At 56.3% G+C, this 27,396-nt stretch overlaps 1 protein-coding gene and 1 pseudogene across 2 annotated transcripts in view; one reads left to right on the plus strand and one right to left on the minus strand.

Annotated features, from left to right (window-relative positions):
- NCS1 (neuronal calcium sensor 1) overlaps positions 1-27,396 on the minus strand; it is a 61,682-nt gene that overhangs the window by 16,958 nt on the left and 17,328 nt on the right. For both annotated transcript variants that reach the window (XM_060100942.1, XM_060100943.1), the window contains exons 2-6: positions 20,125-20,149; positions 7,217-7,355; positions 5,405-5,483; positions 3,847-3,935; positions 3,409-3,486 (exon numbers count right to left, since the gene is read on the minus strand). In XM_060100942.1, the coding sequence (XP_059956925.1) occupies positions 3,409-3,486; positions 3,847-3,935; positions 5,405-5,483; positions 7,217-7,355; positions 20,125-20,149 (410 nt within the window). The remainder of the gene's footprint in view (positions 1-3,408; positions 3,487-3,846; positions 3,936-5,404; positions 5,484-7,216; positions 7,356-20,124; positions 20,150-27,396) is intronic.
- LOC132492309 (acireductone dioxygenase-like) lies at positions 9,933-11,554 on the plus strand (annotated as a pseudogene).

The following is a 27,396-nucleotide window of genomic DNA, read 5'->3' on the forward strand; positions in this document are numbered from 1 at the left end:
CTGGCTGGGTGACCTTGGGCACACGACCCACCTCTCTGGGCCCTTGTTTCCTCATCTGGAGACTGGAGAGAATTGAACGGCTTCTTCAGGGCACTGAGGTGAGCACTCCTTGAGCTCAAGCTGTGTAAAGCGCTCCGCGGACTGGAAGCACCTGATAACTCCGCAGTTATCATCCTCACTGCTGTTCATCCCACACAGGGTGTTAATCCCACAGGGCCGAGAACCTGATGCATTTCTCCAGGGTCACCCTTGGAAGGGCATTTAAGCCATCCCCCGGGAGACCTACAAGGAGGCTGGACAGAGCCCACGTCAAGGGGCTTTAGTGGGTCTCTTGCAGAAGGAAATGGTTTGGGCCAGAATCCCTTCCCCTGGAGCATCTTGCAAGGAAACCCGTGAGAGAAAAAGAAAAAGGCCTTGGAACCCACCCACAGCCTGCACCCAGAGAGACCGTGACGAGGTTTCCACAAGCTCCGCAGGCAGACCTTGAGGGTCGTCTACCTGGGGCCCCGCTCATGCTATGCGTGCGCTTGGTCTCATGGGGTCCTCACAGCCGCTCTAAGAAGAGGGGCTGCTCTGCTTTCTCTGGTTCCTTTAGGTGTAAGTTTAGATGGGTTATCTGAGATTTTTCTTGTTTCTTGAGGTAGGATTATATTGCTATAAACTTCCCTCTTAGAACTGCTTTTGCTGCATCCCATAGGTTTTGGGTCGTCGTGTTTTCATTGTCATTTGTCTCTAGGTATTATTTTATTCCCTCGTTGATTTCTTCAGGGATCTCTTGGTTATTGAGCAGCGTATTGTTTAGCCAAAGAGGGGCTGCTCTTATCACCGTTTCACCGGTGAGGATGCCGAGGCTCAGTCACCTATCCAGGGCCCTCTCTGGCTGCTAACTGGGGAAGCCAGATTTACACCCAGTCTGACTACAGCGTGGACTTTGCTTCCCCAAATAAGGGATGTCTGGATTGGGGGTGGGGGGGATTTAACACCTTGGTGGTAAATAACATTGAACCACCCTGTGAGAGGTGAGTGTTCTCTGCCGCACTCTATGGACGCATCTTCTGATTATTAGCAGCAGCCCAGCGTGGTCTGAGCCTCTGTCTTTACTGCCTCTCTGACATGTGATCTCACTTTTTTTTTTTTACATCTTTATTGGAGCATAATTGCTTTACAATGGTGCGTTAGTTTCCGCTTTATAACAAAGTGAATCAGCTATACATATACATATGTTCCCGTATCTCTTCCCTCTTGCGTCTCCCTCCGAACCCTCCCTATCCCCCCCGCCAGGTGGTCACAAAGCACCAAGCTGATCTCCCTGTGTTATGCGGCTGCTTCCCACTAGCTATCTATTTTAAGTTTGGTAGTGTATATATGTCCATGCCACTCTCTCGCTTTGTCACAGCTTACCCTTCCCCCTCCCCATATCCTCAAGTCCATTCTCTAGTAGGTCTGTGTCTTTATTCCTGTCTTACCCCTAGGTTCTTTTTTTTTTTTTTTTTTTTTTTGCATTACGCGGGCCTCTCACTGTTGTGGCCTCTCCCGTTGCGGAGCACAGGCTCTGGACGCGCAGGCCCAGCGGCCATGGCTCACGGGCCCAGCCGCTCCGCGGCATGTGGGATCCTCCCGGACAGGGGCACGAACCCGCGTCCCCTGCATCGGCAGGCGGACTCTCAACCACTGCGCCACCAGGGAAGCCCCACCCCTAGGTTCTTTATGACTTTTTTTTTTTTCACTTTTTAAATTAAGGAAGTAAGGCCTCAGGCTCAAAGCTTTCAGGGCAGGCACCTGTACCTAGCCAGAATGTAATAATAAGCCCAAGGTCACTGTTCATTTGAATTCTTTTATTGAAGGCAAGCAATAGTGGGTTTCCTTACCACCTTGATATCAAATTCCAGTTTAAAACAAAGTTATTTCCAGTTTAAAAAAAAGTTTGGTATAAAGAAGGGTTTCTTTCTTTCTTTCTTTTTTTTTTTTTTTTGCGGTACGCGGGCCTCTCACTGTTGTGGCCTCTCCCGTTGCGGAGCACAGGCTCCAGATGCACAGGCTCCGCGGCCATGGCTCACCGGCCCAGTCGCTCCGCAGCATGTGGGATCTTCCCATTCCGGGGCATGAACCCGTGTCCCCTGCATCAGCAGGCGGACTCTCAACCACTGCGCCACCAGAGAAGCCCTAAAAAAGGGTTTCTTAACCTGAGGTCTGAGGACAGAATTCAGCAGGCCTGTGAACTAAAGTGGGAAAAAAATGAGGTCTTTCTTTTCGCTAACTTATAACTGAAATTTAGCTCTTCCTTCCATAATGAATCTAGGTAACGATCTCCCACAGAACCAGCAGTACCTGTGGCTTTGTCAGCTGTGGGGATTGAGGGATTTTTATAACACTCCACGGTTGCTGTAGGCATCATCTGTACATATCATCGGTTCGAAATTGTGGGGTTGGTTAAAACACTGTATCTCATCATCCGATGTGTTCATAAAGAAGCTCATATACCACATCACAAATTCTTTAAAAAATTTTTTTGATAGCTGCATTCCAAAATAGCTTCCTTCTTAATCCTGAGGATTTTATCTGATGCACTTAAAACCATTACTCTGAGAAGTCCACAGACAACTTCTTCAGAATGCCCAAATTTCTTGTCCGTGGCAAAAAATTTAAAAGGTTAAGAACCTTGGGACTTCCCTGGTGGTGCAGTGGTTGAGAATCCGCCTGCCAGGGCTTCCCTGATGGCGCAGTGGTTGAGAGTCCGCCTGCAGATGCAGGGGACATGGGTTCGTGCCCCGGTCCGGGAAGATCCCACATGCCGCGGAGCGGCTGGGCCCGTGAGCCATGGCTGCTGAGCCTGCGCGTCTGGAGCCTATGCTCCGCAACGGCAGAGGCCACAACAGTGAGAGACCCGCGTACCGCAAAAAAAAGAATCCGCCTGCCAATGCAGGGGACATGGGCTCGAGCCCTGGTCCGGGAAGATCCCACATGCCACGGAGGAACTAAGCCCTGCGCCACGACTGAGCCTGCACTCTAGATCCCGCAAGCCACAACTATTGAGCCCGCGTGCCACAACTACTGAAGCCCACGCGCCTAGAGCCCATGCTCTGCAACAAGAGAAGCCACCGCAATGAGAAGCCCGCACACCGCAACGAAGAGCAGCCCCCACTCTCGCCACAACTAGAGAAAAGCCCGCGCGCAGCAACAAAGACCCAACGCAGCCAAAAATAGATTAATTAATGAATTAATTAATTAAAAAAAATAAATAAAGAATCTTAGTTGATCAAAGAGAAAGTGTTGGACAAATTTACTTAAAACCCTGGATGTCTGAAGGGGACGGCTGCCAACTGGACCAGTGGACGTCACACCAAGTGTGCTGCCTGCCTCGAGCCAGGCCCCTAGGCGGTCAGTGGCGCCTACGGGGAGGGGTCTCACCTTGTCCATCATGGCAAAGATTCGGTCCACCCGCTTCTCGGGGGTGTTCTCCTCCTCGGGGAGTTCCACGGTGTTCCCCTGCCAGGGACAGACATGGTGGGGGCTGGCTCCTGGCACTCTGGGCTTTGGGCCCTTTTCCCAAAAATATGCTCCCCAGACCTGGGCGGGTTCCAGATGAGGACCCCCTCTGCCTCCCACTCCCCGCAACGTCCCCCGCCATCTGTAATTCTGCTCCAGAACCTCGCACCCACCCTAGCCCCCATCTGCCACCCCAGCTGCAGATGTGCTGAGCGGCCCCAGGCAGTGACCCTTACCTGGCCAACGCTTGCCCCGGTCAGGAGAGCAGTCCCACGGGGGTGCTTCCTCTGGGACAGGCCCAGTCACTGAATTCGATGCCCCTACTGCCTCCCCCTACCCCACAGGACCCGGGCCTCTCACCACCATCTGGTAAATGGCGTCCACTATATCCAGCATCTCGTTCCTGGTGATGTAGCCGTCGTTATCCAAGTCGTACAGCTTGAAGGCCCCTGCGGTCAACCAGCCAGGGCAGAGTGACCCCCGGCCCGGGGAAGGGGGTGCTGCTCCCCCCCGCCACTGCACCACAGCCCCATTACTCATCCAACCAATGAATATTTACATCAAAACAGACGGGACACGCGCACGCGCACGCACGACAGGAACACATGCGCCTTTTAAACTAGGGTTATTAAAAAAAAACCTAAATATAAAAAGGAGGGGGGGGCTTCCCTGGTGGTGCAGTGGTTGAGAGTCCGCCTGCTGATGCAGGGGACGTGGGTTCGTGCCCCGGTCCGGGAGGATCCCACATGCCGCGGAGCGGCCGGGCCCGTGAGCCATGGCCGCTGAGCCTGCGCGCCCGGAGCCTGTGCTCCGCAACGGGAGAGGCCACGGCGGTGAGGGGCCCGCGTACCGCAAAAAAAAAAAAAACAGGAGGGGGCACTGGATCTGCTAGAGCTGAGGCTCGAGCTGGAGCTGAGGGAGGGAGGGGACCCCAGGAGGAGCCCTAAAGGCCCCCCTCTCCTTCCCCATGCCCGGGCCTCTGCCTCCTTTCAGCCCACTTCCTTTCCACAATTACACTGTATCCTGCTGGGATCAACTTAGAAAATAAAATAATATGCCTGGGGAGGAGGTGAGGAGCTTCTGCATAAATAAAATCCTCTTTTATTTCTAAAAAGAGAAAGAAAAAGAAACTGCCGCGTGTTCTCGGTGCCGATGCAAAGCAGTGAAAGTGTCTCAGTGGGAAGTGAGTTCTGGCCCAGCTGTTTTCATCTTCTCTCCAGATTCCCTCTCGCAGCAGCACGAGCCTGCACACTCTCCCCTCTGAATTCTTCTCTCATCCCTCCTCAGGGCCTCGCACATGCTGCTCCCCTGCCTGGAACCCTCTTCCTTCCTTCCTCCCTGGCACCATCATCCTTCCCAGCTCAGCTTCTGACTCATAACGGGGTCAGTTCCTCTCCTGTCGGTTCCCACTTCCCTCTTCCTGCCTCGGCTGCAGTTTTCTGGGATCTTTTGGATAAGGTCCCTGAGCTAGACTGACAGCCGCGAGGGCAGGTGCCCATCTATCTGATGCACCTGTGGGTCCTGGCCTCTGCTCAGCACTGACACGTGGCCGTGTTTGGTCAACATCTGTTGGGTGAACCAGTAAATAAGTGAATGAATGAGATCAGTTATCAAAACAGCCTCCTAAGTGGTGGATCCAGCCCTGGAACCGGGTCTTTTAACTCCACGTTGTCCTGCCTGAGGTCCCATGTCTGCACCTGCTTGGATGCCCCTTTGCTCCCGCCCCATCTGTCCACACATCTAAGGAAGACACGTTCCTCCCGCCTGGCCTCCTCCAAGAAACTGCCTCTGACCTGGAAGGGCAGGACATCTGTGCCACTCTCAGCCCCAGACAGATGACCTGGCCCAGGTAGTTGGCCTCCCTCCCGCCTGGGACTGCCCAGTGGCCGCCCCATAGAGCCCAGGGGGCAGGACTTACACCGCAGCTTCTCATCCAGGGTTCCCCTCGAGGTCACCGACAGCGCCTGGATGAACTCAGAGAACTCAATCCGCCCGTCCTGCAGGAAAGAGGGGAGTGGGGGTGGGCCTCAGTTAGCGCTGAGTCACCTGGTCAGGCTGCACCTTGGGCAGGTGGTGATGGGCGGCAGCAGGTACCAGACACCCAAGTGGAGAGTGCGGGAGTGATGGGATGAGGGTCAGGAGAAGGAAGGGGAGGGGGAGGGGGTAGGATTAGAAATGGGAAAAGAGGACTTCCCTGGCGGTCCAGTGGTTAGGACTCCGCGCTCCCAATGCAGGGGGCACGGGTTTGATCCCTGGTTGAGGAACAAAGATCTCACGTGCTGCATGGTGTGGCCAAAAAAAAAAAAAAGAGGGAAAAGCCAGGCAGGAGGGACAGGGAAAAGGGTGAGGCCAAAGGGAGAGCCTGACACTCCACATCTGGTGGGAGGAAGAGGGACCACCAGCACACATGACCCTCTGGGCAGGAGTCACCCAGAAACCCCTTTCTCCTCGGCCTTGAACCACAGGCTCAGAGGCTTTAGAAAAAGGTGGGGCTCTGGACTGTTCAATCCTATTTATTTTGCAAATAAGGAAACTGAGGTCTGGAGAGACCAGAGCTCTTCCCAGGGCCAGGCAGTGTGATCGTCAGCTGAGACCACCTGCGAAGAAAGTCAGGGCGTGACACAGCAGAAAAAATCCGAGTGCCCTACAGCATGGAGCATGGAAACAAGTTACAGTACGTCCACCTTGAATACAAGTGAGCCAGGAAATATGCCAGCGTGGCACAGAGTCTGGAGGACTGCAGATGCCCCAATGGTGGATATGCCAACTGTCAGGGTGGCTGTCACCAGGAAGGGACACGCTGCAACACGGATAAGCCTTGAAAACACGATGCTCAGTGAAAGAAGCCAGGCACAAAAGTTCCCATATTATATGATTCTCAGTTTCCTCATCTGCAAAATGGGGGCAATTAAAAGGCATCCCTACAGGTAGTTGGTTGTAAGGTCTCACTAAAAATAATCCATAGAGCAACTAAGCCCGTGCACCGCAACTACTGAGCCTTCACTCTAGAGCCCACGAGCCACAGCTACCGAGCCCACGTGCTGCAACTACTGAGCCCGTGCACCTAAAGCCCGTGCTGCGCAATAAGAGAAGCCACTGCAGTGAGAAGCCCATGCACCGCAACGAAGAGTAGCCCCCGCTCGCCGCAACTAGAGAAAGCCCATGTGCAGCAACGAAGACCCGATGCAGCCAAGAATAAAATAAATAAATAAATAAATAAATTTTTTAAAAAATCCACATAAAGAGCGTAGTACGTAGTAAATGTTCAGTAAATGTCAGTTATGATTATAAATCCTGTTATTATCCCTGGAGGCATTTGCATTTTGTGCTTGTAAGAAAAGGGTCAAGGTATACACATGTGTGCATGTGTGTATACATGTATGTCTGTGTGCATGGTATGTATGTGCATACACGGATCTCTGTGGGTTCCTTGTGCATGTGTGAGCTCCTGTAATGTATATACATGCATACATTTGTGTACAATGAGTGCATGTATGTTTGTGTGTGCATGCATGCATTTGTGTGCATCTGTGTATAAGCACGTGTGGGTGTGCGCACATGTGCGTGGGTTTGTGTGTATGTGTGTATGTGTATGTGTGAGTGCACACGTCTGTGTGTTCCTTCTCTGGAATGGAACATCAGCAGGACAGCGTGGGTGTGGAGCCGCGCAGGCTGCCGCAGGAGGGAGGGGACTCCGGGCTGGCACAGGCCCTGTCAATTCCCAGCTCACCTTGTTTTCATCAAAGACGTTGAAAACAAATGTGGCGAACTTGGTGGGGTCTCCAAACGGGAAGAACTGCTTGTAGATCTTCTGGAAGCCCGCTGCGTCCAGCTGCCCGCTGGGGCAGTCCTTGATGAAGCCTTTGTACCTGGAGGTAGAGAGCAGGTGAGAGAGGGTAAAGGAGGCTCCGGCATCGCCCACCTGCTGGGAGCTCCTGCCCAGCGCCCTGGAAGCCTGTGAGTCCCTGTCCAGGGAGACAGCGCCACACGGGGTCGTGAGCACAGACCTGGACTCCACAGGCATGGGCTCATCCCACCTCCGTCTCTCGCTAGCTGTGTGACCTGGGACAGGTGGCCACACCTCTCTTAGCCTCATCTGTCCCAGAGGGATAAGAGTCACTTGGCCACTCGGCCCCCTGCTCCACACAGGCGACTAAAACAACACTTGCAGGAGCGACCTCCCCGAAGTCCCGCTCTCCCACAAGGTACTCCCCCCTCCCCGACCCTCTCCACTGAGCCCCTCCCGGAGCCAGGCAGGCTGGTGGTGCTGGCGGCGCTGGTGGGCAGAGCCACCATATGGGGCCGGCAGCTGGCTCCTCCCACATGCCTGCGCCCCCCAGTGTGCACACACCCGCTCCCCTGCCTCTGTTCCCAGAGAACTGTGTAAACGACGCGGGAGCCACCCAGCAAGCTCGGAGGGCATCCTGGTGGGTCCCAGCTGGACCTGTCCACCCTGCATTCCCAGTGCCCAGGGACCCTCCAAATACCCGGCCAGCTGATGGCAACATGGCTTTGCAGCCCAAATCCCAGTCCTGCCGTTGGCTGGCTGCGTCCTCAGGCAGGTGCCTTCACCTCTTAGCCTGACCCTCCTCATCTGTAAACAGGGACAGCTATCACGTCCATCTTGTGGGGACTGCGTGAGATGATGATGTAGCATACTTGGCACAGGGTTGGACGTAAAAACTAAGCAACGGCATGACCTTTAGTATTATGACCTCAGTGTGTTCTTTTAAATCAGTTCATAAGTTGGCTCCTGCGTGTAGCTTGGCAACTCCAACTGGGACATACGTTCCTCTGAGGAGGATTCCAAGAACAAAGTGGGGCTAGAGAGAGGGGTCAGCTATTAACAGCTACCAGTTGCTACCTCTGCTGGACCACTCTCTGCTGGGAACTTTGCAAACCTGATTCTCCTGGAATGCCCATAACACCCCTATGAGCAATGTACTAGGATGAAGCACCACCCCCCTTTTTTTTTGGCCGCGTGGCTTGTGGGATCTTAGTTCCCCGACCAGGGATTGAACCTGGGCCCCAGTAGTGAAAGTGTGGAGTCCTAACCACTGGACCACCAGGGAAGTCCCAAGCCCATTTTAAAGATGAGGAAACTGAGGCTTTGAGACGGGGAGATCTGCAAGTCCTTGCAGCCCAGACCGGAGCTGAGGTGGGGTTCGAAGTAACCACTGATGGGGCCAGATGCTCAGAGACACGCGCTCACTGACGACGTCCCCTCCCCCCTGCCCCACTGTTCTCTGGTCTACCCAGGGCCACTCTCCCGTCTCGTCCCAGGAAAGTTGCTGGTGGCGCCGTGACTGAGGGCCGTACACACAGAGAGCGAGTGGAGAAGCCACTGTCCCTCCACCCATCAGAGAACAAGCTAAGGGGCCCAGGCTGGGTGAAGGGACACGCAGGGCACCGGAAGGAGGGAGACTTGGGAATTCTGGGGCCTAAGTGATCAAGGTCAGATGTCCGAAAGAAAGCAAGACAAGACTCTTGCTAACACGTCAGCGGTTCCTTAGGGGTGAGGGCGAGGCTGGGAGATGGAGTGGGGCGTGGCGTCGGGCTGCTGTGGGCACCCACCCTCCCGCAGTGCCCCCAGCAAGCATGAGGCTGTAAAAAATGGCTGGGCCTCTGCGTGCCTCCCCACCCACCCCCTGGGGCACCTTGAGGGGCCAGAGGCCCAGGGAGGCGGTCCCGGCCCAGTAATCAGGATCGCTGCCCCATCTCACCACCGCCTGCACCTTTGACAACAGCCCCATGCCGGGCACTGGACTAAGACTTGGTGGGTGGTTCTTCCTGCAGTTGCCACTCAGCCCTGCTCAGTGGGTTCAGTGATCCCCATTTCACAGATGAAGGCACTGAGGCACAGAGGGCAGGGCCCCTCCCACAGCAGGTACCAGAAAGGGACTCAGCCCCTCCGGGTCCCTCCCCTTGAAGCCTCCTTCCCAGCTGGGTGTTCCAGACTCAAACCTTCACATCTGGGCCAGGACGGGTCCCGGGGCAGGAGGAGGGAACAGGCCCGGCGCCAGGCCGTGAGGACCAAATGGGGGCACAGCCGGCTCTGGAGGCCAGAGGGGGGCCATCGTTTCCCCTCGTGTCCCCCAGAGCCTCCCAATTCCCCACAATGGCTGTGTGTCACTTGAGTAATTTGAAAAGATTATTAAAAACAATAAAGGGAGAACAAAAGGCGCCCAGAGGCATCTCGTGGCCCGGCCCCTGCGGGTGCCTGGCTCTTAGGAGGGCAGGCAGTGCAGATGCCGCGTCAGCGCTGTGAGCACCTGCGGGGGGCCCTGCAGCTTTACTAGGGGCAGGTGGGTACAGGCAGGCTGGCCTCGGTGGGGAGCCTCCGGGGGACTATCTGGTTTCCTCTGCAGAGACTGTCACTGTCACTGTGGGGCCCCAGCCCCCTTGGTGCCATTAGCAGCAGGCCCACCCCCTCGGGGGCCCAACCGATGAAGGTTTGCTCCAGCCTGACGGCCCAGCCTCCTCTGGCCACACACCCTCACCGCCCCACGCCGCCCATATTCCACACCTTCCTGCACTTTCCAGAGCTTGCCATGCCAGCCAGCCGCCAGGCCTTTGGGCCTGCAGGTCCCTGTGCCTGCAAAACACATCCTCCTCCTCTTTACCTGGCTAATGCACTCGTCCACCAGGTCCCGGCTCCCCCCAGGAAGCCCGCCCAGGCCCCCAGGGGCCGCACTGCTCTTCCGCGCCCCCATCCCTTGAACGACCCCAGCGCAGCATGAACCGTGCTGTGTCATGTTCGCCCCCAGGCTGTGTCCTCCACCCAACAGTGAACTCCCAGTGCCCCGACGCCTGGCACATAACGGGGGCTCAGCAAATGCCCAGTGAGCTCAGTGAATGAGCTGAATGAACGAATGAACGAATGAACGAATGAACACACAGAGACGGAGAGGCCAGGTGTCAGGCGTCTTCTTCCTAAGCCCCGGGCACCGTGGTCAGAACCTGAGAACTCCGTGCAGATGGTTAGAGCACCACAGATATACGCCCACCCCTCTGTGGATTGATGGGGAACTGGGGGCCCAGAGAGGGAGAGAGACTGGCCCAAGGTCACACAGCAAGTTAGCAGCAGAAACAGGGCTCACACCCGGGACTCCTGCCTCCCAGGCTCCCTCTTTGCCAGGCTGCACTGGCCCCAGCCCCATGGAAAGCCAAGAGCCTGCTCCCCAAACATTGCATAACACCATCGTTCATCATCAGAAGATGGGGGGGCACCCTGTCTCGCTGGAGCAGAGAGGAGGAGGTCTGTCCCAGACGCCCCACTTGCCCCAAGCCCCAAATTTGCTCTTCAAGTCCTCACAGCTCAGAGGCCAGGATTTCCTGCCATGGTCCGATTGCGAGGTGCAGCCCAGCCCCTGTGGTGGGCCGAGCCAGGACACTCACCCAGGAACACACCCCCACCCCCACCCCACGGCAGGCACCCAAGGGAGCTGCGGCTTAATAACAGAGCTCTTGAGACCAGCCTGAGCAGGTTGCATAGCAGGTCTGGGGCCAGGTGGCAGTGACCCCGGCCTGGCCACGGTGCAGGCCTGGTACATGGACGACTCGGCTGACAACCCGCCGTGGCTCCACCACGCGGAGCCCGTACGCCCGGTCGGCCTGGAGCAGCTGCACAGGCTCGGGGTCCTTTACTGGAAATTGGATGCTAACAAATATGAGAATGATCCAGAATTAGAAAAGATCCGAAAAGAGAGAAACTACTCCTGGATGGACATAATAACCATAGGCAGAGACAAACTACCAAATTACGAAGATTAAGATGATTTACAAGGAGCATTTACACCTGGATGACAAGATTCGCTTCATCTTGGACGGCAGTGGGTACTTTGACGTGAGAGGTAAAGAGGACAGGTGGATCCGGATCATCGTGGAAAAAGGAGACATGATCATGCTCCCTGCCGGGATTTACCACCGTTTCACACTGGACGAGAAGAAATACGAGAAGGCCATGCGGCTGCTTGTGGGAGACCCGGTGTGGACGGCATACAACCGGCCGGCTGACAACTTCGAGGCCCGGAGGCAGAACCTGGAATTGCTGGCGCAGACAGCCTAGCGGTGCCCTGGGGCCTCGTGCACCCCGGCCCCCCTTGTGAAGGTTCCAGATGTGATGGCAGCAGAAAGTCTGTCATTTTCTCCTTGCTTTTGTGTTGTAGACTTGAGGCTAGGTGAGCTTTCCTCTGCAAGGTTGTTTGATCAGAATACATTTTAATGGAAGTAGCTATAGAACTTGTTTGTACATGGAAGCACCTGTGGAAATCTGGGCAAATCCGTTCATTTTCTCTGATTCAGGATCAGTGGTCAGTGGCCCTGTGTCAGCTGGTGCCTTCAGCTCTGACCGAATGAATTTCATCTCCCCAGATGCAGCCATTTAGCTGCTCCATCTGGACAATTTTTGGACTTCAAGCAGATACCAGGCGAGGCCATGCCTGCCTTGTGCAGAGGGGTGACAGTGGATGACAGGACTGGGCAGAGAAAAGATGCTTTTCTCCCTAAACGCAGGGGAAGCTGGGGGGCGGTGGGGTGCGTGGGGGACGAGCTGGCATGTTAGGGGGACACTCGCTAGCTTATGCCACTTTCTTGTTCAAAATATAGTAGCTGCCTTAATGTTAAAATAAATAAAAAATTTAAAAATAACAGAGTTCCTGCCCAAGAATTCTATCCCAGGATGACTGAGAGATGTACAAGACTGCAGCCCCACCTCTGACCCAGGCTCAGGTTCCAACAGGCCTGGGCCTCTCCCTCTCCCCGCCCCCACCCCGTCTCTCCTTCAGACACGCTGCTGCCTGGAAACCTGCTCTGGGGCGTGCCCTGTGCTGCAGTCCTGGCCCATCCTGTCTCACTGTGAGAGGGGCCCGAGCAAACCCCTTCCCTGCAATGCCCCCCAGTTTCCCTGCTGGTAAAATAAGTGACTTAGACTAGATCAGGGTTTTTCCACCCACGCCATTGACACTTGGGGTCAGGTGATTCTTGGTGATGGGGGTCTGTCCGGTGGTTTAGCGGCATCCCTGGCCTCCACCTGCTAGATGCCAGAAGCACCCCCGCCCCAGGTTATGACAACCCAGACAGTGCCAAATACGCCCCCGGAGCAGAACCACTCCAGTGGAGAACCACGGGGCTAGATGGTCTCTGGGGACCCCCACAAAGAGGGGGGAAGGGTCTTCCCCAGCGTCTGCCTTCCAGTGATCTGCGATTCTGAATAACAGGGACCCACTGAGAGCCGGGCACGGAGCTATGTGATTTCCAGGCACCATTTCACCAAATCGTGCCAACAAGCCCAGGAGGGGACGGTTATTATGCCCATTGTACAGATGGGGAAACTGAGGCTGGGGGCTGTTAAGTCTCCTGGTTCAGGGCCTTCACACGGCATTTCTTTTGCCCGTTCCACTCCTTCCCCTCCTCCTTCCCCCTTTTTTTCTTGGCTTCCGTGCATCTCCCCTAGAGAAGCCCGCTCTGGCCACCCAAGACCCCCGTACACACACCGGTTGACACACTCACTGCACCCTGTCCCTGGCCTGGGCCTCACAGCTGTGCCTGTAGCCTGTATGATGCCTGGGCCAGTGAGTGCACCACAGGGTCCGTCAAGGCAGGGACCCCGTCTTCTAGCTCACCCCGAATCTGCAGGGCCCACTGCAGGTGCTCAGTAAATACCTACTGGAGCTGCACAGCTGGCAAATGGGGGGTCACAACTGGACCCCTGCCACCGCCTGTGTGCGGCCGGTCACCAGCGAGGCCCGAAGCCCCCGTGGCCTGCTTTCCTCAGTGCCTTCTGCCTGATTCCAGACCAGGGGTGGAAGCAGCAGTAGCCCTGGCACTGTCGCTGGCGCAGGTTAGGCCGGGGAGGGGGGTGAGGCACAAAAAGCGTTCTGAGGGATTTATATGGAGACCACCCCTCCCACAGCCGTGCTCAAGAGCAGGGGTCTCAGCTCTCTTTGGGGATGGGAGGAGAAGTTGTGGAGCCGAGCCTGGGACGTGGCGCGGCTCCTGAGCTCCACACACGCAGTTTCCAGCCACCAGAGCACAGGTTTTCCGCATGGTTGACTGTGCTTGGGAACCAGCTCTCCACGACGGGGTGGAGACGAGAGAAGAAAATCCCAGATTTGACAACTGCATTCTTAAGCCTCTTTAAAAGGGAAAGGGGAAAAAAAAAAGAAATCTGTCATTTCATAAAAACACTGAAGGCTGAATGCCACTTACAAAACACGCCCGACTCAACGCTGGGCTTCCTCCCTGTAAGCTTCCCACCCCACCTCTAACCCCCACTGCGCCAGCCTGTGTCCCCCAGGGGACTCCAGCAGCTCGGCTCCCCCAGTCCCTGCTGCCCCCAGTGCTGGCCATGGGCCTGGCACATAATAGGTGCTCAGCAAAGATTTACGGAATGAATGAACCAACAAAGGAATGAAGGAATGAGTGAGCGGGTGAATGAATTAGTGAATGAATGAGGGAGTGAGCAAATGAGGGAGGGAGTGAATGAGGGAGTGAATAAATGAATGAAGGAGTGACTGACTGAATGAATGAGGAGCAAATGAGTGACTGAATGAATGAATGAGGGAGTGAATGAGTGACCAGATGAATGAATGAATGAGTGAATGAAGGCATGAGGGAGTGAATTAATGAATGAATGAGTGATGAGTGAGTGCGTGAATGCACACTGGCCATGAGGCACGGGTCCAACTCCAGCTCAGCATCCCGTTCTCTGTGGTCCCCAGAATCCCCAGCGCCGCCAGGGCCTTGGTTCCCCAAAGGCACCAGCCTGCTAGGACTTTCTGGAATTCACTGCTCGCAGTTCCCACAGAGCCTCGTCCTCTGGGACCCAGCTTGAAGCAAGCCTCGCATAGCCCTCCATGCCCACCTCCCTCCCCGCCAGGGTTAAGTGTGGCAGATGCTGCTCTCTGCAGTGTGGAAAGTGGGAAGTAAATAGATGGATAAATAATAAAGCATAACCCCCAACTGCAATCAGGGACTGCCACAGCGGCCTTGGCAAACTGTTCTCCCATTATCTTCTCAAACACCTCCCTTCCCCCCGGCATTCCCCTCCCAGCTCCCTGGAGACCTGCCTTCAGACAATCCTGGAGGAGGGGCTCAAACACATCCATGAGGATGAGGCCTCTTCCCTCTCCTTCTCTTCCCTCTCCCCTCCCCCATCTCTCTCCTCACTGCGTCCCCCCATCCTCCACCGCCTTCAGCTTTGTGGGGTTTCCCAAAGCCAGAGCCAGCAGAGCTGAGCCCCCGTAGCCCAGGCCATGGAGGCCAGCAAGCTGGACCCAGACTCCACACACACACAGAGCTGTGAGACCCAGGCAAGTGTCTCCGCCCCTCGGAGCCTCAGTTTCTTCATCTGTAAAACGGGCTGTTCCTAGACTGACCCCACGGCATTGGCGGCGGCCTCCTTACCCACAGCTGTGACTGCGGAGGAGGGTCCAGGATTGACAGCTGGCCCTGCGGAGGCGGCTGCAGAATTCCTCCTGCTTCCGCCCACTATTTTTGTTACAATACCATCAGGTTATTTGGTTATTATAAATGTAACAAAAGCATTACAGACAACTTGTAAAATAGAAAATATAAGAGAAAAAAGAATACCCATGATGCCACCCCCCCCAGCACACCCACTTCTAGCCTCTGGCCAGTCTCCTTTCCATCTTCTTTTCCCTCCACACTTTCTTCATCATGGAACTGTGTTGGGGCACTATTTGTGCCCTACTGTTCCCCCTCGGGATGGCGTTCCCGTCACCCTCCAGGTGATCACAATTTCACGATCGGCTTTAAGGGCCTGGGACCTGCTACAGTTTCCTAGTCAGTCCCCACCGAGGTTCCCGATCTTCCACTGTGGTGAATGGAGCTTGGTCAAGAACAAGGGATCCGGCGGGCAGGGGCCTTGGGCTGGCTGTGGACCTGACACTGGCCCCACCTCCCGACGCCCCAGCCTCCTCCGGCCTCTGCCAAATGCAGAGCCAGGAGCAGCGGAGGTGACACCATGGATGTCCAGCATGAGGCCGGGTGTGAGGTGAGTGCCCAGCTGGCCCAGCTCAGGCACCATATCCTTGTGGCCTGGTCTGCGCTCCTGACCACCTGGGGCTTCAGCTCTCCTGGAGGACCTGGGACGTGCCCAGCTCTGCTTCTGCTCACTGGGTGGCCCAGGACAAGTCACAGAGTCACAGAAGACCCCTGGGTCTGGTTCCTATTCTGGGGAGCAGCTACTGCAAGTCAACACCAAACAAGATGATCCTGTACCAGGCAGGAGAAACAGGGGCAGGGTGGTCAGTGCAGACCTCCCCCAGGAGGTGACATTGCAGTGAAGATGCCAAGATCTGGGGCAGAGGGAAGAGCAGAGGGAACCGCAAGGATGGAGGGCCTGAGGTAGGAAGGAGCGTGGCATGGCTGAGGGACAGTAAGTGTGGCTGGTGCCTGGTAAGCCAGGGAGAGGGTGAGGCCAGAGACCTTGGGGAGCCCCGAAGACCAGGCAAAGGGGCTGGGTCTTTATTCTAAGTGCAGTTAAGAAGCCACGAAGGGCTTTACGCAAGAGAGAGAGAAACACAGGAGGAAACTGAAGCTGCCCTGGCTGAATCCACCCACATGTGTCACAGGTGGGATAGGAAAACTCTGTCCATTGCAGCAACGCTGCTCTCCGCGTGCCCCTCCCTCCCATTTCCCAATCCCACCCCAGATGGTTTGGTGCTAAATTGTTTGCCGCCCTGGTAGTCTGGGCTCAGGAACCTCAGTTTTCCCAAGGAAGGGCAGGCATTCCCCAGCTATCAGGTGCCAGAGAGCCGTTTAGGACATGAAAGGGCATGGTTGGAGACCGTGGTGAGAAAGGGTCCTCTGAAATGGGCCAGGGCACTTGGGATGCAGGTGCTTGTCCCATTTGTCTCCTGTGCAAAATACAGAGGGGATAGCGGGCTGCATGGATCTGGCCTCTGACCCAGCAGGCTTGTGTTATGGTCCCAGTGAACCAGGGAGGTGTAGGCCCATCATGGGATTACAAATTGATTCATTTCGTGTGCTAAGAATAATTACACGGGCTGCCCACAGCACTGGAGGAGACTGATCCAGAGTGCCATATTCTGTGATCCATTACTGATGTCTGCTGTGGACACAGGTGGGGAGAGTGGTGGTAAGAGTGTCGCTGTTTAACCATCCCTAGTCTACCTTCACCCTGGGGGGTATAACCATTCTAGGATACAACAGTGAGGTGGGTGGTGGGCTGACCCAGGAGGGTTAGAGAAAGGCACCACCAAAATGAATCAAAGGGCATTTACTTGAGGTCCATGGAACTTTGTGGCAAAGAAAAGATCTTTTTTTTTTTTCTTTATAAGCTCTTTAGAGAGAGTTCCCCTACAGCAAGGACTGGGCATCACAAGGGCCCTGGTTTTGTTGTAGAAGCCTCCACTGTCCCCTCCAGGCCGGCCTCCTTGGCCTCCCTGCTGTTCTTCAAACACACCAGGCCCCTTCCCACTGCTGAGCCTCTGTCCTTGCCGTTCCCTGTGCCTGGAACACTGTTCTGTGGTTGAGTCCTGTTGTCCAGGTCATAGCTCAGATGTCAGCTTGATGAAGGAACAAAACTCCCTCCACCTGTTTGGGATTCAGTTTCCCCATCTACGTAATGAGGAGACGACCCTCAATCTCAGGACCCCTCCGTGGTTGTACTGATCAGTGTTATTAGTAGTATTAGTGTTATTAACAAAACAGAGAACTTATGACTAGGCTCTTTTCCGGACGCTGTGTATGAATTAGCTCATTTATTCTTCACAGTATTCCTATAAAGCTTGACTATTATTACCCTCACTTTCCAGATGGGGAAACTGAGGCACCGAGCAGTCCAGTAACTTGTCCAAGGTTGCTCAGCTCAAGCCCTGGTTCCGGATCCCTTCTGGCCACTTTGCCTCCTGGGGAAGACCCAGGGGAGCAGGGGAGGATGCCAGGGCTCAGGTGTGCCCTGCACCTCCTGGGGCTCAGGAGACTCGTCTAGGGAATGCCATGGTGGGACACCGCTCTGGGTGACTACGAGGACAAAATGACTAAGGCCACATCTGAGAGCAGCACTGGGGAGGCATCTGCCACCTCGCAAGGACAGACCTCGTCCTCATCCCTGCTCTGACCTTCTCTGAGCCTCAGCTTAGTTTTTCCATCGCTGTGGAGATGATAAGCCATGTCAACCCCCGGGACAGCGCCCAGGAGTCGATGACAATGTGTATGTGAAGCACCTAGGGGTGACAGATGGGTGCTGAGCACCTGCTATGGCCAGGCCCTGGGGACACAGCAGTGAACAGGGCAGAGCTGGCCTCAAGGCCAGGAGGAGAGGTGGAGGAGGACGCAGACCTGTAACTGCTGTTTGTCCCAGGTGTGTCCTGTTCGTGCCTGGTATGTCCCCGGCTGTGACACTGAACTGTGGGAGGTCAGAGGAGGCCCCTAACTCAACCTGGGGGCTCAGGAGGTTTCAGGGAAGGAGGCCTGAGGGTGAGGAGGTGGCGGCCAAGCAAAGAGGAGGAGGGGTGTTCCCAGAAGGGGGAACAGCCCAGGCAAAGGTCAGGAAGCCCCAGAAAGTAAGGTGAATTCGGGAACGGATAGCAATTTGGGCAGGCCAGAGGGCAGAGGGCAGAGGAGAGGAGGAAATGGCAGTGAGACTGGAGGGTTCAGCACAGCAAGGCTGGCCTGAGCCAGGCCTCGTAATCACGTGACCATGCCAGAGGCGCAGACTTCACCTGAGTCCAGGGAGAGTTTAAGCAGAAGGCTGGCATCGTTGAATATTTGCTCAACAAAGACCCCTCTGGCTGCCATGTGGGAAGGAGGGGGATTATGTACAGATGGGGAATCCAGGAAGGCTTCCTGGAGGAGGTGACTTAGGTACGCCTTGGGAGAGTGGAGTTCAGATGGCCCCGAAAGGAAGGGTGGGAAAAGTGAGTGACAAAGGCTCGGGAAGGCCGGGTAGGGCAATCCAGGAGGGAGAACCTCACAGATAAAGACCTAGAAACAGGGACTTCCTTGGTGGCACAGTGGTTAAGAATCTGCCTGGCAACACAGGGGACACGGGTCTGATCCCTGGTCCGGGAAGATCCCACATGCCACAGAACAACTAAGCCCATACACCACAACTACTGAGTCTGTGCTCTAGAGCCCGTGAGCCACAACTACTGAGCCTACATGCTGCAACGACTGAAACCCGCGCGCCTCCGAGCGCCTGTGCTCCACAACAAAGAAGAGCCACCACAATGAGAAGCCCGCGCACGGCAACGAAGAGTAGCCCCCACTTGCCGCAACTAGAGAAAGCCTGAGCACAGCAACGACGACCCAACGCAGCCAAAAAAAAAAAAATACCTAGAAACAGGAGTATTTCTGGAACGCTCACCTGGGGAAGTGGAGAAGTGGAAAATGAGGTCAGAGGCAGGTCAGGCCCACCTGTTGGGTCCTAGGATGTGGGGGAGGAGGAAGGGAGTGGCAGCTGCTCCCTTGGCATCCACTCCCCCTGTGGGGCACAGCCAGCTCACCCCTAAGGTTCTGCCCACCTAGCCGGGGTCTCCAGCAAGGGGTCAGCAGGGCCAAGCAGGGCAGCCACAACTCTCCCCCTCTGCCACCTGGACTCAAGGACAGGGAGGTGTAAGCAGTGGCCCCGGGGAGCCTGGCCCTGCCCCCAGCAGGGCTCCACCAGGAGTCTCGTGGCCTGGGCCCTGCTGCGGTCTGCTGTGATGGAGGGCACGTCTGTAGGCCTCAGCTCCCCATCTGAACAGTCGACGGAAGACCGCTGTCAAGGCCGTCATCTCTTAGGACCTTTACAGGGAATGTCGCCCCGATGCCTCCTCATTCCTGTCACACACGTTGGGAAACGGAGGCTGAGGGGGGTTGGATCACTTGAGGTCACTTGGATAGGAAGAGGTTGGGGCAGAGACCATTTCTAAGCCACCAAACTTTCTGGAAGGTCTCCAAGCTCGCCTCCTCGCTTACCTGCTCCCAACTCAGGTTCACCTGACCATGTGTGAGTCTCCCCTGTCTGCTCCACATTCCACAATGACAGACAGTATATACCACTCTCCCCTCTCTGCCCCAGGGCAGGCATAACTAATCCATTCCAGACCTTCCAGGCATTAATAACGCTATACTTTCCGTTTGTTCCATGATCTACAGCCTCAGAATCCTTCTTAACACAGCACTCCAGGCAGCTACTATGGATTGATTAGAGCTGGCATCCAAAAAGAAACCTATCTGCCATCCTTGGTCCACTCTAATCAATCACTTTATAGACAGGGTGGCTGAACTCTAGAGGAGAGACTTCTCAAGGCCACAGGATGATTTAGGGACAAAGCTGGGCCTGGGATCCAGTCTCCTGACTTGTTTCTGGTCCAAACCCCTCCCTTGGGTGAGCAGGGTGTGAAATGAACACTGGTGGTCCTTAGAGATGCCACACAAGGCAAGGAGTCACCACCACCCCACCCCCATCCCAGTTCAACTGGATCTATGTCAGTCTCCTGTGAACAAAGGAATCTGAACAAAGGCTGCCTGGACTGGTTTGCAGATAAGCCGCTCTCAGAGGGTCTTCCACGTGCTGCTGTCCTGGGCAGCTGGACTGCCATCTCATCAGCACAAAGCCAACACCCCCTCTCCCACCCAACAGTTTGGGGAAAAGCAGCTACTCACCACTGCTGGACCTCCTTCTCAGTAACTGCAAAAGAAAACAGAAAAGTGGCCTTTTAGCTCAGGAAGGTATCCTAGGGCACAGACAGACACAGGGGAGCCTCCTTCCTGCCCTCCCCACCCCGGCCCACAGCCAGTGTGCCCAAGTCTGGACACCAGCCAGCTCTGAACAAGAAGGTGCCTGCAACTCCCACCCTGCCCGGTGGACAGTCCCAGTCAGGAGCTCTGTGTCTAACCCCCCAGGGGACGATACTGGCCCATCCCCTCCAGATGCCCACTGCGCTGCCTGGAGGACAGCCGAGATCAGCCTCTTGTGGGCAGGGGCTGGCCTCTCCCTGCAGTCCTGGGCTGGGCAGGCAGGATTATTGTGCCCAGGCCAACACTGAAGATAATTCTTCCCCGTCTCGCATCCCTGGGGACAGGACAGTCACAGAAGTCACTGGCTTCCCCAGGCACTCAGCTGCCCTGCCTGCACATGGGGGACCAGGGCAGAAAGGCTGAGCCCCCTCCTCGGCCCTGGCAGCACCCAGCACCTTCCCCTCCTTGACACATCCCTCCAGCCCCTCAGAGCCATCAGTCCCGGGTTCTTTTTACAGGCAAGACGAGAACAGAACGGTGAACCAGAAGCTAGAATGAGCCATTAAAGTAGCTGAACCTCCAGCCAAGCCCAAGTAGTCATTCTTTATTGAATCGTGAAACAAATGAAAAAATGTTTTTTTACTGAATCGGTTCAGGTTGGAACAAAACCAGTAATTTCGCTCAAATCACTGAACAAGAACATCTAACCACCTCTAAGGCCTCACTCATTCTCGGGGCAGAGGGGGTGGGGAGTGACTTTGGGAGAGCACCTCCAGCTCCCCACGCCTCAGTTTCCTCGTTTGTAAAGTGGGAATGATAGTTATAGTACCTGCCACACGAGCTGTCCTGGGAATTCAATCAAACCACGTGTGAAAACTCCTGAATCCCCAGCACAGGGCCTGGCACTCGGATGTGCTCAATACAGGCCTGTAGAATGAATGAATGAACGAAAGAAGGAATGGACAGGAAGGTGGGTGTTGGGTGCAGGTCAGGTGAATAAAGGAACTGGCATCCCTTCCCAGAGAAGTGAGGGGGGAGGCCCAAGGGGGTCCACCTCACCATTTGTGCCCGATCACACGTGAGGCCACTTTTCAAAAACTGTTCAAAGCAAGCTCGTAACAGCTGCCAAGTCCTGAGTGCCCACTGCGAGCCTCGATCTGTACCAGGGCGGGCCTCTGTGCTTCGACTCAGCTGCCCTGACAATGCTCCCAGGGAAGCTGTGACTCTGCCCTGACTGCAAATGGGGAAACTGAGTTACAAAGTGGGCAGGACGTGAAGTGGTAGTGCGAGGGTCTGAACTCAGGTCTGCGGCTCAGCCATCTGCCAGCCAGGCCCTGGCAGTCAGGCTCTTGGGGCAGGCTGCAAGCTCCTGCCAGGCCCCTTCTCGTCGGCGCTCTCCTCCCATGAGCCCAATCCGAGGCTAAGGAAGAGCCCGGTCCATGAGCAGGATGCTGACAAAAAGAGCGAGGCAACAGTGAGAGTTGTAGGTTACTGGGAACAGCCAGACCTGGTGTAAAAAAATGCAATTTTCCAAGAGAGTTTTGGCAGAGGGTAGGGGGTGGGAAGGGAGTCCAGCAGGGGGGTGGACAGGGAAGTGTCCGTGGTCTAACTCAGGGTGGGCTGCCCTACACCCGCCACCCACACCTGGCAGTGAAGAGCAGCAGGAGCTGAGGGGCTGATGCTTAAAAAACCCAAGCTGGAGACACAGGAGTCCCACCATAGCACAGCTGGGAGCTTAGGGGCTTATACTCTGGAGCCAGACTGGACGGCCTGAGTTTAAACCTAGCACCACAGTTTCCTAGCTGTGTGTCCTTGGGCTAAGTACTTCCCTTCTCTGAGCCTCAGTTTCCTCATCTGTCAAATGGGCTTGTTGTGAAGATTAAAGTGCTTGGTGCTCTTCACGGACATAAGACTCCCACAGGTAGGTCCCATTTTCCCAATGAGGAGACTGAGGCTCAGGCAGGTCTGCTTACTTGCCTGAAGTCACCCAAGGTGACTGGGTGGGGCCAGGGGCCAGGACTATGCCTCCAGAACCCAGGATGGATGTCCAAGTGGATGCCCCCCACCGCCCACCTTGAGTAAGCCAATGAGCTGCATGACCTTGTATGACCTTGGCATCATGTGATATAAACGGCAGGAGCCGGGTAGCAAGGGCTCAGGCGGCTGGTCCACTGCTGACTTTAGGGGAGGCCTCCTAGGGTCAGAGAAGGCTTCCCTGGAATCCCCCAGCTCAGAAGTCCCAACCCTCTCCTGACCACACACCCCCACCCCGTCCCCCAGCAGCCTCCCCCCAGGGCCTCTCAGCCTCCAGGCTCCCCTGTGCCCCTCACCAGCCCCTGCACCCAACGAGCTCCGAGGATGCAGACATGTTTGGCTGTCCCCTGCCCCATTAGAACGGTCCCATCACAGAACATTGTGTGGTCAGCAGGCAGCCAAGCTGTAAGCTGGGGAGGCGCAGACAGGTGGCTGTGAGCTGGGGAGGCCCTGCCCCGTGCTTTAAGCGAATTAACCTTTAGGAAACAGGTATCCCCTGGCACCGTCCCAGGCCCAGCAGCTACCACTGCTTGACCCCTTGGAGGGTCTTGGAGGGGGGCAGGCAGAAGGCAGGTCTCAGGGGGCCTGGTCACCTGCCCCCAGCCCCTCCCCAAAGGTCAGGCAGGCCTGCATCCAAATCCCAGCCCCCCGAGTCTAATCATGAGGATATAACCAGGCAAATGCAGAATGGGGGACATTCTATAAGACAAGTGGCCAGGATAATTTTATAAGTCAGGGTGCGAAAGGTAAAAAAGGCAGGGGATTGTTCCAGAAAAAAACCCTAAAGAGACAAGGCCATCAAACGCAACTCGCAATGCCTGCATTGGGTCCTGGATCTGGAGTTAAAGACCAGCTACAACGGGGCTGGTGGGGGAAGCTGCCTACAGGCGGGCAGCTGGATGCCCTGATGGACTGACTCACTGTTGGTTTCTTTAGGAGCAGCAACGGTAGGGAAGTTATGTGGGAGAATGTTCTTTTCCTTGGGATGTGCCCTGAAGCACTTAGGGGTGACGATCAGGATGCCTGCAGCCTCTTGGGAAAGGTTCAGAAATATACACACACATATTTAGAAAGAGAGAGGAAGCAAATGTGGCAAAATGCTGACAGCTGGTGAATCTAGATGTGGACACACAGGTGCTCACAGCACTAGTCTTGTTCTTGATCTTTCAAAATAAAAAGTTGGGGGGGGGAAATGCTTGTCCTCATCAGCCCACCACCTGTGTGCCCCCCTCACAGCACCAGAAGGGCCGAGGGTCCTGTCCAGGAGCACGCCCCTAGCAGCTCCGACCACCGCAGGCGCTAGCAGGGAGGAGAGGGCTGAGGGACAGTTATGGGGTCCCTCTGCTTCCGCCGTCCACCCAGATACTAGAGCGACAGGCTCAGGCTCCCAGCTTGGTCCCACCCCCCCATCTCCCACAGCCGACATGCGCGTGTGAAATTAACAAGCACCCACCAAGCCCTCGGTGGGTCCAGGCTCAGCACTCAGGGCCCAGCACGAATGAAGGTCATTTTCAGTGCTACTGGCCCCTACTCTCCTGCCTTCCCCCAACCCTGTGACCCCCCTCAAGCTCCTCTAACTGGTCCCACCTCCGGGCCTTTGTACCTGCTGTTCCTTCTGCCCAGAACACATGCCCTCACCTCTGCTACCTGTAACCCCAACACACATTTCAAGTCCCAGCTGGGATGTCCCTTTTCGAGGAAGCCCTCCCAAGCCCCGTTTGGGAGCTCCCTTCATATGTGGGACTCCCTGTTTTACATGTAGTCTGTCTTCCCATCAACTGTACAACAGAGGATCAGATGGGGCACTGCCTGCCGGGGCCAAACCGGGGAAAGGGGGTAACAGGACATTGGTAAAGTAGGGTGGGCCACACAGAGGGCTCTGGTTGTGTGGTCTTGGGCGAATGACCCCACACCTGTGAGCCTTGGTTTGTTCATCTGTAAAATGGGACAAACAGACTGTCTCTTAGAGGAGGAGGATGGACTTAAAGTGCTTGGTGTGATGTCTGGCACACAGCGAGCGCTCAGTAGAAGCCCTTTTTTCCCCCCTCACCTTCCCAGCTGGATGCTAAGCCCCCAGAGGTCAAGGTGCTTCTCCTAGCATCACCCTCAAAGCCCAGCCCAGTGTCCTGTTGATTCCCACATCAACACCAAGCCACTTGGCTGGATTGGGAACACATCCTAAAACACGTTTCTCACAACATGTTTACCTTCATAATTACAACTGGCTTCGGCCAATTTTAAAAACAAGCTGCCTTTCTCCAGCTCGCCCCCGCCTCCAGCCCTGGGGTGCCCAGGCTCATTAGGAAACCAGTATTTAAGACCTGTCTTGATCACTTGTTGACTGGGTTGCTCCAAACAAGTTACTTAACCTCTCTGAGCCTCAGAGTCCTCATCTGAAGGATGGGGTACAAACTCCTACCTGGCAGAGTCACCAGGAGGGTTTCTTTCTTTTTTTAAAAAATATTTATTACCCCTTATTAATCCAGTTTTTTTTTTTTTAGTTTCTGCTTTATAACAAAGTGAATCAGTTATACATATACATATGTTCCCATCTCTCTTCCCTCTTGCGTCTCCCTCCCTCCCACCCTCCCTATGCCACCCCTCCAGGGGGTCACAAAGCACCGAGCTGATCTCCCTGTGCTATGCGGCTGCTTCCCACTAGCTGTCTATTTTACGTTTGGTAGTGTATATATGTCCGTGCCCCTCTCTCACTCTGTCACAGCTTGAGAGGCGGATAGAAAATTCCCAGCTTAGCAGGGGGCTGAGCTCTACCCCCCTCCTGCTGACCACCACACACACACACACACACACACACACACACACACACACCCCGACACCGAGAGCTGGGAGCAGCAGAGCAGGAAGGAGCCTTCTGGGGGCTCAGCGTGGAGAGAGGGGCCCAGCCCCTGCCCCTGGACCAGCCTTCACCCCCCGGCTGTGGCAGGGGTGCCCCCAGGGCCCCCTGCTCCCCTCCACCCACAGAGCCGCGTCCCCGGGCCGCCCCCCTCTCCTCCTCCTTTCCCCGCAGCTCTCGTCTGCCAGGAGCGAACACGAGAGCCGGTCCCTGGAGCCCAGGATAAATGTTGAGTCTGATTTTGATTTCCCTAAAGCAAAATACCTCTCTCCTGATTGAAGCTCAGCTCAAACATGGTGGGCACAGAAAGCAGGGGCTGCGGCCCACAGAGGCGCTGGCGGCAGCAGGAGGGATGGAGGGCACCCTGCGTGCGAGCTCTTGCCCCCGCTCCCCAGCCACTGTCCCGGGGGCCCTTTCCATCTCCAGGGACAAAGGCTGCGCGCCGGCTGTGCCCCTGCCACCCCCACTGCAGGAAAACCATTAGCAAAGGGGCCTCCGGTTTGCTTCACACAAAAAGAGAACTGGGGGCTGTTTGGACCTGGCTGCCAGCATTCCCTTATCACTGAATCCCACCCTCCCATCAGTCCTGACATCGCTGACTGTACACCTTCCAGAAGTGCAGCCCCCCTTGGACAGCTCCTCCCCAGGCCCTAGGCCTCTCCGTCTTTGCTCAGCCTCCAAATATTGGGGTTCCCCAAGTCTCTGCCTCAGTGTCCTCCTCACGTGCTCTCTGGGGGGCGGCATGTGCACCCTGCACCCCTCCCTCCAGGCTTCTGGCTCCTCTTGACAGCCCAGGGACCCCTCATGCTCCAAGTGGCCCAAAGGGACCCCCATCCCAGGCCGGAACTCCCCTCCTGGATCCCCATTCTGTGCGCACCCCTCTTCCTGCCCTACCGGCAGCCCCACCCATCCTGGCTCCCTGGAGAGCACGAGAACACTGTCCAGGGCCAGCCCGGAGTCTCCCACCCCAGCCCAGGGCTGTGCCAGCCTCTTCTCAGCCTCCCACCTCCATTCCTCCCTCCCATCTGGTCCCCACCCAGCAGCCGCCAGCATCCCTAATTTGGTCATGTCCCTCCCCCCCAGCAAAGCTTCTTCAGAGAAGGGAGAGAACATGCTGGTGGGCCACGATGCGGCCCCCCTGCCCCACAGCAGCCTGACTCCCCCACTCCAGGGGCAGTGACCCCAGCATCCCCAAGGAGGGGCAGTTGTCTGTAGCAAAGATGGCAGAGCATGGTGGTCTTGTGGGACGTGGATTCCAGGGGTCTGCCGCCCCGCTCCTGCGTGACCTGTCACTTCCCTGGTCTGGGCCTCAGCGTCCCTGTCCCCAAAGGGGGAGAGGACTCCTCCAGCTGGTCTCAGCGACGCTACCCGGCTAAGGGCTGCACCGGGGAGGGCAGGAAAGAGCACTGAATGCCCGTGGGGTTTCCCACCCTCAGGGGCCTGCCACTCCGAGGGCTGGGCGAGAGGAGAGCTGCCCTCTCTAATCCCCCAGGAGCCACAAGCTCCCAGCCCCAAATCACTCCCCACCCCGAGCTGTAACAGACCTGTGGACCACAGCCCCTGAGGTCAGCCAGCACGGTCGGAGCAGCTTCCAGCAGCCTGTGGAAATGCACTGGTGCCCCTGGGAGGGGCAGGGGACTTCGGGCTGCCTGCCGTGGCCGCGCTGCTTCCCCTCCCCTGAGACTTCCAGGCTCCCCGAAGTGACCTGCGGGCAGCAAGTCAATGACGATGGAGACCCACAGGCCCCGAGCCCAGGGAGCAGCCCATGGACACCATGCGGGGCGGTATGGAGACTGGAGGGTGGGCACCCGCCCTGGGCCAGATAACCTGGGCTGGGTCCCAGATGCACTAACGCGACGGGTGACCTTGGACGGGGGGCTGGGAGGCTCATGTGTAAAGCACAGTCCTCCAGCAGAGCCACTGCAGATCAGATGTAACGTGGTAACACGCACGGGAGCCCGAGTGCCACGGTCACTGTCACTGTGATGATCATCCCGCGCCTCTGCCGGGAAGGGAAGAGATCGGACCCAGTGCCCTCCACCCCGCCCCATGCTTGTTTCCCATAAATGCCCAGCTGCAGGGGAGCTGGGCCCCAGGGCCAGCCTGAGTTTCATCAGAAAGGAGGCCTGGCCTCCTGCCCAGAATCCCGGGCAGTCTGGGCTGCGCTGGGCGCTGCAGGAGTCCCTTTCCCTGACCCAGAAGAAGCGAGGTGCCCAGAGCCCCAAACCCTACAGCCCTCCCCTTGGGGTGGCAGTGGCCCAGCCTCCCTGGCTCACTATTTCCACCCTCGTTGGCTGAGCACCGGCTGG

The sequence above is a fragment of the Mesoplodon densirostris genome, chromosome 6 (assembly GCF_025265405.1).
Source record: "Mesoplodon densirostris isolate mMesDen1 chromosome 6, mMesDen1 primary haplotype, whole genome shotgun sequence".
NCBI classification, from domain to species: Eukaryota; Metazoa; Chordata; class Mammalia; order Artiodactyla; family Ziphiidae; genus Mesoplodon; species Mesoplodon densirostris.